The 10,098-nt window shown below is 43.9% G+C and overlaps 1 protein-coding gene across 6 annotated transcripts in view; it reads right to left on the bottom strand.

Moving 5' to 3' along the window:
• Positions 1-10,098, bottom strand: part of Ift140 (intraflagellar transport 140) — an 83,079-nt gene that overhangs the window by 63,183 nt on the left and 9,798 nt on the right. For all 6 annotated transcript variants that reach the window (XM_031352121.1, XM_031352120.1, XM_031352124.1 and 3 more), the window contains exons 6-11: positions 7,738-7,913; positions 4,539-4,630; positions 3,809-3,915; positions 3,005-3,150; positions 1,067-1,270; positions 431-503 (exon numbers count right to left, since the gene is read on the bottom strand). In XM_031352121.1, the coding sequence (XP_031207981.1) occupies positions 431-503; positions 1,067-1,270; positions 3,005-3,150; positions 3,809-3,915; positions 4,539-4,630; positions 7,738-7,913 (798 nt within the window). The remainder of the gene's footprint in view (positions 1-430; positions 504-1,066; positions 1,271-3,004; positions 3,151-3,808; positions 3,916-4,538; positions 4,631-7,737; positions 7,914-10,098) is intronic.

The raw sequence follows: 10,098 nt of genomic DNA, 5'->3' as shown, positions 1-10,098 counted from the left end.
AAAAAAAAGCACAAACACTGCAAATGTAAAGTCAAGAAACATAAAAATATAATAAAAAAAAAAGAAAAGAGACACAAAGGAACATCGGCTCAGAACACAGGGAACCACAGAGGCTCTAGGGCCTGGTCTGGGAGACTCAACATGCCCACCCTGCCTATCAGCCTTACTTCCTCTTCCCCTGGTTGAAGGTGTTCCCAGGAGCTCAACATCCAGGGCAGCATGCCTGATAAGCTCCTGCCCACATCACGGGGAACTTTGGAAGCTTCAGTGCCCCCATCAAAGGTGCTGAAGAGCATTATTAGTCAGGGAGGTTGACACACACAACACAAGACATCTTAGCACCTCGAGATACAGGAGCTCATCCTTGTCCCTCTGTCCTCACAGGACAGAGGGACAGGGGAGCCCTGTCTGGGTGTAAAGAGATTCTAACCTGCATTCCGTAAGGTGGATCCTGAAGGTTCAAAGATCGCCACCTGTTTTCCATTCCAGACAGCCACAGCATCCTAAATGAACATGGATGTCCAAAAGCAGAGGTAAGGAAGACTATGATACAGACCAAGACCCACTGCATGTTTCCAAAGCCTGCCTTCTTCCTGCACCACTGAGGTTTTACCGCCCTGTCAGCCTGATTTCAGGTCACTGGATCGTCTATGGATACAGGGTAGACATAAAATGCCTGTGTGCTTTTAGTATTTTCTTTCTTTCTTCCTTTCTTTCTTCCTTCTTTCCTTCCTCTCTTCCTTTCTTTCTCTCTCCCTCTCTCTCTCTCTTTCTTTTTTTCTGAGAGGGGGTTTTTCTCTCTGTGTAGCCCTGGCTGTCCTGGAATTCACTCTGTAGACCAGACTGGCCTCAAACTCAGAAATCTGCCTGCTTCTGCCTCCCAACTACTATTTTCTTTATAAACATGACACACTCGGCCATTCAGGATGGTAATCCAGGGTGGTAATGAGATGGCTTCCTTGCCTCCCAGTCCCCTAGCTATTCTCAATCACCCTAACGCCCCAGCAGGCAGTTGTGCTTACACAGAAGATCCTCTCTAACAGCCACAGGCACCCGCAGTAGTCACCTTGGTGGCGAATACTCCACTGATGTGCATGTCAGTGCGCAGGCTGTGTGTGCCCCCCGTGGACAGGAAGGACACATTGACTAGGCTCGGGGCGATCTGCACGGCAGCCACTTGCTGGTGGAAGTGTGATGACATGGCTTGCTCACTGAGGATGGTCACAGACTCGGCGCTGCTCACTGCCAGCAGGCTCTTCCTGGATCCCCACTTCAGTACCATGTAGGGAGAATCAAAGGCATAAACAAAGCAGGAGAGACACAGACAGGAGGTATACAAATGCCCCCTATGAGAGTCCACAGCCACTTCTTGTTATTTAAAAAACAACTTAAAAACCTTAAAAAGGTAAAATATGTACGTTGTAGAAAAATTTTAAAATACTGATAGATATGAATTGTGAACTGGCAGGCAGATACCTTTGTGGCTGTTCTACCCAAGGTCTGCTCTAACCACAGGGCATCTGCTAGAAATTTGTCATTCTGATTATGACATATTCATACATACTATTTTCTATGAATTTATAGAAAATTTATACCACTAAATTATCCAGCTCTCTTCTGCTGGTGAGAAATGTTAGTTTCCTAGCTTCACGTCTATCTGACACATTCAGTTTTCAACAAATAATTAAGAGCCATGTAAAAGATCAGAATACGGCCAAAGGAGAGGGTTCAAGTAGGTGTGAAGTGATCCAGATGATGCTGGACTCAGCAAGACTTCATTCTTTACAACTCCGATTGCCAATCAGCTGAGTAACAGAAAAAGTCTGCTCTGCCCATATAACAGTATACTCAACCACAAAAAGGAACACTGACACCTGGGGTGACATGCAAGAAGCAGGAGGCCAGCAAAGAAGTCACAAAGACTGGGTATTGTATGTATGTATGTATATATGTATTTATTTACCTACCTACCTGTTAACCAACCATCCATTCATCCACCCACCCATCCACCCACCTATCTATCTAGTTTCTTGAGACAAAGTCTCTCTTCACAGCCCTGGCTGCTCTGGAGCTCAGAGACCCACTTGCCTCTTCCTCCTAAGGGCTGGTGTTAAAGGCCTAGCTAGATGCTTTGTTTTTATGAATGTCCAAAGCAGGCAATACAGTCACAATGTCACTACTGGCTGTGGTAGGCAGGGAAGGAAAGCAGAAGAGTGGCGTGGATTTCTTTTCATAGTAATTAAAGGGTTTTCGAGTTTATTGTAAAGAAAAAAAATTTTTAGTGAAGGCTGGCAAAACTCTTGTGAACATACTAAATCCACCGGGTATGTAACTTATATCTTGATAAAGCTGTTTTAAATGTATTTATCTATGAATATATATATATATGTACACATATATACATACATACACATATACATGTGTGTGTGTGTGTGTGTGTGTGTGTGTGTGTGTGTATGTGAGACAGAGGAATTGGTAAGTAGATCAACAGATATTAAAATACATCCACAATCCTTTATCTGGAATACTGAAATGAAAGTACATTTAAAATTTATTCTTTTCTTTTCCTTTTGAGACAAGGTCTCATTATAACCTAGGCTGGTCTTTCTTGAACTCAAGAACTTCATGGCTCAGATTCATAAGTATTGGGATTACATATCTGAATAATTTCTTGTATTATTTTTCTTTTTTCTTTCTTTTTATAAAAGACTTATTTATTATTATATGTAAGTGCACTGTAGCTGTCTTCAAATACACCAGAAGAGGACGTCAGATCTCACTATAGATAGTTGTGAGCCACCATGTGGTTGCTGGGATTTGAGCTCAGGACCTTCTGAAGAGCAGTCAGTGCTCTTAACCTCTGAGCCTTTTCTCCAGCCCTTGTGTTATTTTTCTGATGCTAAACTGAGTAACTGAAAAACCTCTGTTCCAGGCTAATTAAGTTCTCTGTTTGGTACAGCAGACAGTGATTGCATCAAATGTGATACAGAGCTGTATACTGCACCTTTATCTGTGAGATGTTTCCTTCAAGCTCAGTAGGTGTCTGAAGGGCCCACATATCCTTGCCCTCCACCACACGGCCATTTGGGGAGCTTGGCACTTTTTTCCACATAGCTACTCGTCCTTTATGGGTACCCGCTGCCAGGAGACCTACAGGTAAAAACAACGCATGTGTCAGTTGTGTTGAGAAAGATTTAAAAGGTGGTGGTGAATGCTATGTTCGGTTTGTAATCCACCTTACACAGGCTGCCACTAGTGCTGGGCATTCAGTGACACTCTGATTCATCTCCTAACTTCCTGCCCATGGTGTCGGCACACGTGTGCATTTGCATACTTTCACTGTTGCACAAACATGATCCATACATAGCAGCCCAGGAAGGAACAGGTATCAATGTATTTAATGTCAGTGTCATTCTTTTGGCTTTACTGAGACAGGATTTGTTGTGTAGCCCTGGCTGTCCTGGAACTCCTGTAGACCAGGCTGGACACAAACTCAGAGATCTCCCTCCCTCTACCTTGAAAGTGCAGAAGTGTATACTAACTACCCCACCTGGCATCTTTCTTTTTCTTTTTTAAATAGTATTTCACTTTGTAGCCTTTACTGTCCTAGATCTCAAAACATAGACCAGGCTGGCCTTGAACTCAGAGATCCACCTGCCTCTGCCTTCTGCGCATTAGGATTAAAGGTCTGTGCCACAATACCTAGTTTCCGTTTTTGAATAGGCTCTACATTCCTCTGTAACTTTTTTTCTTGACGCAGTGCTTGAAGTTGTTTCTATTCTTTTCATGTCAGACCAAGAAATCTTACCTTTGGCTTTACAGAAACACACACAGTTTATATTCTCCCCCTTTTCAAAGCCAAACTTCTCCTGTAGACTCAGTATGTAATTCTCTCCCCGTTCTAAGTCCCAGAACCTGCAATAGAAAGAGGGAAAGTGTTGTGAAGGGTTACATTAGTGCCCTCCTCTGATCTGAGGACTGTACCAAGCCTGGTAAACACAGCTGTGCTATACAGACTCCTACCAAAAATGAACTTGATGTTACCCTGTCACTAAAGGATAGTTTACGTGACACAGGAGTCCCAGCCACATATGCCAATAGTGAACATTATGCTCAACTGAGTAGCCAAAAAGATACCAAAATGCCTGTTTCTACCCAATCTTAAGAAACCATGCAGAACTAGGTTTGGCAGGGTATACCTGTAGTCCTAGTTACTTGAGAGGCAGAGGCAGGAGCATTGCTGGACACCAGCATAAACAGCATCAACAAGACCCTATGTCAAAAAAGAAACTTCTTCCAATGCAGGCAGAGTGATTGTGAGGGCAATATATATATATATATATATATATCATGGCCATCCTGCTGAAGGCATAGGGAAGGCAGGGACGATAGCCAGATTAGGTGAGGCCTCCTGAGGCCTCCACTGTTGAATTACATAGACCTGTCTAATACGAGAATTCATCACAATATGCATATTCTGTGTGTCTATTAAAAGAGTCTATTCCTGACAGGATTTGTATTCAAGGACAACTTCTCACCTGAGCACGGGTTCCCCAATAGCTGTCACAAGAAGGCTGCCCTCTATCAAAGTGACATCTGCGCGGCGGCCTGTCTTCCCACTCAATTTTACCTGTATGAAGAAAGAAGCACCCAGCTCTTACTGAGATGCCTGATTAAACTATGTTAGCCTGGAATCTGGCCTTCAGTGTTATCACTGAGACACATGCAGGGGCAGCCACACAGGGCAAATAGTGAAAATGGAAAGCTGGCCTAATTTTTAAGGGGTTGTGCAGTGATAATTATAGAATTTTGGTTTCCTTAGAAAACACAGAAAGACTATAAGAATGTGCTTTCATTTTAATCCCAGGGGTGGGATGTGGGGTTGCTTTGGACTGTCCACAGCAGCTGACTATGATTTGCCTCATGCCCTCCCAGAGGCATGGTTTTAACCACTGCAGACAGTCTTGGCAATTGTGTGACTTTTGAGATTCTGGGAACTTTTCAGAGGGTATATAAATGCTATCATCCCAGTAAGCAGGGTGGGTGGTAGTCAGTCATTTAGGAAATTTGGTTACAATTTGTTAGTAGCTGTGGCCAAAGAAAAACAAAAGGAAAGAAATTAGATTCAGGGATTTTTCTAATTCCTCTCTCTTCTCTATTTTTGTTTCTCTCCAATCTAGTGTTAGGGGATAAAACAGGGAGGATAAAGGGTGGGAAAAAGAAGAATCCACAAAGTAAGAAAGACTAGCTACAGGACTGGTCTGGAGAGATGGTTCAGTGGTTAAGAGCACTGACTGCTCTTCCAGAGACCAGGGTTTGATTCTCAGCACCCACATGGCTGTTCACAACTGCCTGTATTTCCAGTCCTAGGGGATCCAACAACCACTTCTGGCCTCAGTGGGCACTAGTTACACTAATGGTACACAGACATCCATGCAGACAAAACACCCATATACATAAAATAAGATAAAAATTCTAAAAGAATTTTTAAAAAAGATATATAGGCTGAAGCAAGCAGCAACTTACATACGAAGTGATCTCCAACATACTGCACTGTGGGCATCCCAGAGTGAGTACCAGTCAAGTGGGCACTCCTTGTTCTGTCATGACTGTGCTTTAGCAAGGGCTTTCATCCTTACTTTGTGCAGAGAACAAACTTTCCCAGAGTCTGACATCCAGTAAGGAGCTAATCAGGTACCCAAGGCAAGGTGCTTTGGGCTAATTGTATCTCCTCCCCATCCCAATCATATGCTGAAGCATGTGACTGTATGTGCATGAGAGGGCCTTTAGCGGGTAATTACAGGAGGATGGTGGACTCAGATTTTAGGACCAGATACAGTAGCAAAGTCATTCGCACACTCTCCCTCAAGCTCATGTGTTCTCTTTCTCTTCCTCTCTAGACTCCATGCAAGGACACAGAGGTCACTCTATATGTAATCCAGAAAGCAGTTTCTCAACAAGAACTGATCTGGTGGCTAGGCTGTGTTGGCACACACCTTTAATCCTAGTATTTAGGAGGCAGAGGCAGGTTGATCTCTGAGTTTAAGGCTAGCCTGGTCTACTGAGCAAGTTTCAGGACAGCCAGGGCTACATAGAAAAACCCTGTCTAGAAAAACAAAACAAAACAAACCCCCAGAAACACCTGAATTGGCTGCAGCCTGATTGGGACTTCCTGCCTCTAGAACTGTAAGTGAGACCTATCTGTTGTTAAACTATATAGTAAGTGGCTATTTGTCAAGTTAGCTCAAGTTGGCTCAGGTTCATGCAACTTATGGAATTCACAGCTACTGTTATAGGATACAATGAGCTCTCCAACCTAAAGGAATATCTTTATGGGAAGTTCAGCATTCTCTATGGTTCATAGATTCTTTTTTTTAAAAGATTTTTAAATTTATTATATGTAAGTACACTGTAACAGTCTTCAGATACCCTAAAAGACGGCATCAGATCTCATTACGGATAGTTGTGAGCCACCAGTGGTTGCTGGGATTTGAACTCAGGACCTCTGAAAGAGCAGTCAGTGCTCTTAACCACTGAGCCATCTCTCCAGCCTGGTTCATAGATTCTTATAAATCAAGGGACCAGCAGGGCATTCTGGCTTACATCTGTAATCCCAGAATTTAATAATCTAAGGAAGTAAGATTAGGAGTTCAAAGTCCGCCTTGGCTACATAGCAAGTTCCAGGCCAATGTGGCACATGAGACCTTGTCTTAAAACAAAACATAATAGTCAAAATAAGTCATCCTCCCAAAAAAACCCAAGGGGGTAACCCCCCAAACAAACAAATAAACCTAACCAAACCCCAAAAAACTGATAAAAGAAACAATAGGGAGCTAGAGAAATGGCTCAACAGGTAAGAGCACTAGCTTCAACTTCCAGTACCCATTTGGTGGCTCATAACTTCAGTTTCATGAGATTCAACACCCTCTTCTGGCCTCTATGGGCACCAAGCATGTATGTGGTGTATAGACACACATGCGGGCAAAACACTTACACATACTTAAAAAAGGGAGAGGGCAAAAGGTTAACAGGGGCAACAAGCAGCAGTGCTCTCAAATGAACTGTACAGGGAACACAGGCCTTTATCCAGGAGTATGTGGCGGTACTGCATGCCTTCCTAGTGCACCTCTAAAACATGCAGAGGGACTCAGGCTAACAATACAGTTCTATGTCTTTAATCAGCATCCCGGTATCTTCAAAACATTACCATTCAGCAAGGTAACTAACTCTTGCTCACTGTGTAAAACAAAGTGAATGCCTATGGCGGCAAACAGTCAGTGTGAAGAACCATTTTGTTCAAATGACATTGCAACAGACACTGGGTAATGACAACCCCAGCTCTGGGCCAATGAAAGAGCCTCCTCATATAGCTGGAAAGTGGAAGATGTCTCCTGTTCATCCAGCTGTATTGTGGAAGCCCAATGAGATGCTGATGCTGAATTTCCTAATTGAGAAGGGCCCAGAACAGGACCAAGCCTGGCAACCTTGGCAACTCTGATTCTCTCCATATCTGTCCAGAGGCACTGCAAAATCTCTCATTTTCCTCATTTATACCTAATGGCCTAGAGTTAGCTACATTAGCTGCTCTATCTTGCAAGTGACAGTGAGCTATCAATCTTGCTAACAAAGATTGAAAAGACAGTCAAAGCAGGCAAGAAAACCTGGTCCCAGGTCTTTTAGCATTCCTCAGCATCTAGACTAGCCCAGAATAGCCCCGTATCTTGCTCCTTCACGTACCTTCATTACTTCTTCAGCTTCTCCCTCAGGAGTCACCACATATAGAGACAGGAGAAGGTTCTGTGTGACCACAACCAGTGCCTCTCTCTTCTCAATGTAGAACAGGGTCTGGATGGAGCTGTCTGTGGATGCTACCTGGGCAGTCTTGCCCTTTTCATCCACATAGTGAACCGTTCCTAGGGAGAGAGGTGGCTCCTGGTCATCTGTCTTTCAATGATTCCCATGAGCAGCCATTTCTATTTCCTCAAGGATGCTCTGACAGTACATCGATCATCTTTATAAGAACTTAAGACATTTGCCACAATGTTTCTCATACTGTCCTGCTTAGGCTCGCTGTCTCAGAGATTCCTCCTCCACTACTCACTTGGGGATATCAATTAGCATCCAGCCACCCGACTCTGTAGCTTTGTAACTGTTCCACCATCTTTGCTCAGTATCTTTAGGTTTGTTTGTTTGTTTGTTGTTTTATATGTATGGGTGTTTTGTGTGCATGTACATATGTGTACTACATTCATGGAGTGACCACAGAGGCTAGCAGATTCGCATGGGACTGGAATTAAAGATGTTTATGAGCCACCACGTAGGTGCTCAAAGTCAAACCTGGGTCCTTTGGAAGAGCAGCCAGGGTTCTTAACTACTGAGCAATTTCTCCAGCCCCAAAGATTTATTTGTTCATGTATTTTATGTATATGGACATTTTGTCTACATGCATGTCTGTAAGCCCAAGGAGGGCATTACAGATGGTTGTCAGTGACCACATGGTTGCTGGGAACTGAACTCAAAACCTCTGGAAGAGCAGTCAGGGCTTTCAACCACAGAAACTTATCTCCAGCCTTCTTTAGGAGTATTTGTGCCCTTCTTATCCTGAGACCCTAAAGGATGACTCTTCTCTCTGCCCCTCAGGTCTTGTGCCATTAGGTATATTATTTGCCACCATTTTCCTCTTTTGTCCTCCCAAGCTCCTTGGCACCTAAGCTTCGGGTCAGGGGCACCACAGTGGCCTCTTCTCTCTACCCACACTCCTCCTCTTCCTGTCCTACCCTGAACTACCACTTCAACATGAGTCACCAACATCTGGTCTGCCTCCTTTGTCTCTTCTTAGGTGTCTGAGTGATGGATGAGTTCCCAGGACTCCCTGGCTCATTTCTGAAGTTCTTTAGGAGCCTCCTCAGGGGACCTTCTTGTCCTCTGGTCTCATCTTATTCTTCATGAAATACTTGAGTTCTTGTTAAATGGGGAGTTCACTTCTCTCTGGCCCATGATGATGCATCTGCTTAGATGTTCCCTCTGGGGCTTTCTCAACTGTCCCTCTACACTGCTCTATCTCTTTATTCTCTAAAACAAAAGATTTCTCCTATACAAAAGTTTAATCCCTATCAACTATTCCAATATCAGCACCCTCCCTTCTCAAACCCAGTCACCTCCTGTGGTTCTTAGTTCCTGGGCCTCTGCCAGGCACTGCTGTTGATGCCTGGTCTGTTGCTACGTATTGTAATGGTAAATTCTGTACCCTAAGGTCTACTTGCCTATGAGTGACTTCTCATATTTTCCAGCTTTTGTGGTGTAAACCTTGCTCCTTAATTTAAAACTATTGGTTAATAAAGATGCCTATAGCCTGTAGCTGGGCAGAAGAGAGGTAGGCGGGGCTTTGGTTCCTGGGCTTGGGGTCTGAGGAGGGACCATGAGGAGAGGGAGAGGGAGCACATGGCCAGGAGAAACAGTAAGAATTTGGGATATTCTGCTCGGGAGGTAGCCAGGCTAGCAATTAGAGAAGTAGACTAGGGGTCATGTGCTTAGAATAAGTAATTGTCAAAGCCAAATAAAATAACCATAGTCTGAGCCTCATTTGTTCCTAAGCTTGGCAGGTATAAGATTATACTAGTTCAACTACATACCACAAAAGATTGTTACTCTTTCTCATTAGCTTCATGGTGTATTTGTTTCAGCCCTGGCTGGGATTCATGTCTCCTGCTTATACTGAGAATAAGTGATATTAAAATTATCAGTCAGTTAGCGTGGTAGTAGAGCTATAATCTCTGCCCTCAGGAAGCTGAGGCAAGAGGGTGGCCAAGACTTTAAGATCAGACAAAACTACACCTTACCCCCCCCACACACAAAATAGGAAAAAATACAATCAACAGATGGTGCTCTGTGTGGTGGTGGCCTTTAATCTCAGCACTTGAGAAGCAGAGGCAGGTGATCTCTGCGTTTTAGACCAGTCTGGTCCACACAGCATGTTTCAGGCCTGCCAGGGGTACACAGTAGTAAGATCGTGTCTCAAAAAGAACAAACGCGGGCTGGTGAGATGGCTCAGTGGGGAAGAGCATTGACTGCTCTTCTGAAGGTCATGAGTTCAAATCC

The sequence above is a fragment of the Mastomys coucha genome, unplaced genomic scaffold, assembly GCF_008632895.1.
Source record: "Mastomys coucha isolate ucsf_1 unplaced genomic scaffold, UCSF_Mcou_1 pScaffold5, whole genome shotgun sequence".
In the NCBI taxonomy this organism is placed as follows: Eukaryota; Metazoa; Chordata; class Mammalia; order Rodentia; family Muridae; genus Mastomys; species Mastomys coucha.
The sequence above is the reverse complement of the archived record's forward strand: the minus strand, read 5'-3'. Positions and strand labels throughout refer to the sequence as shown.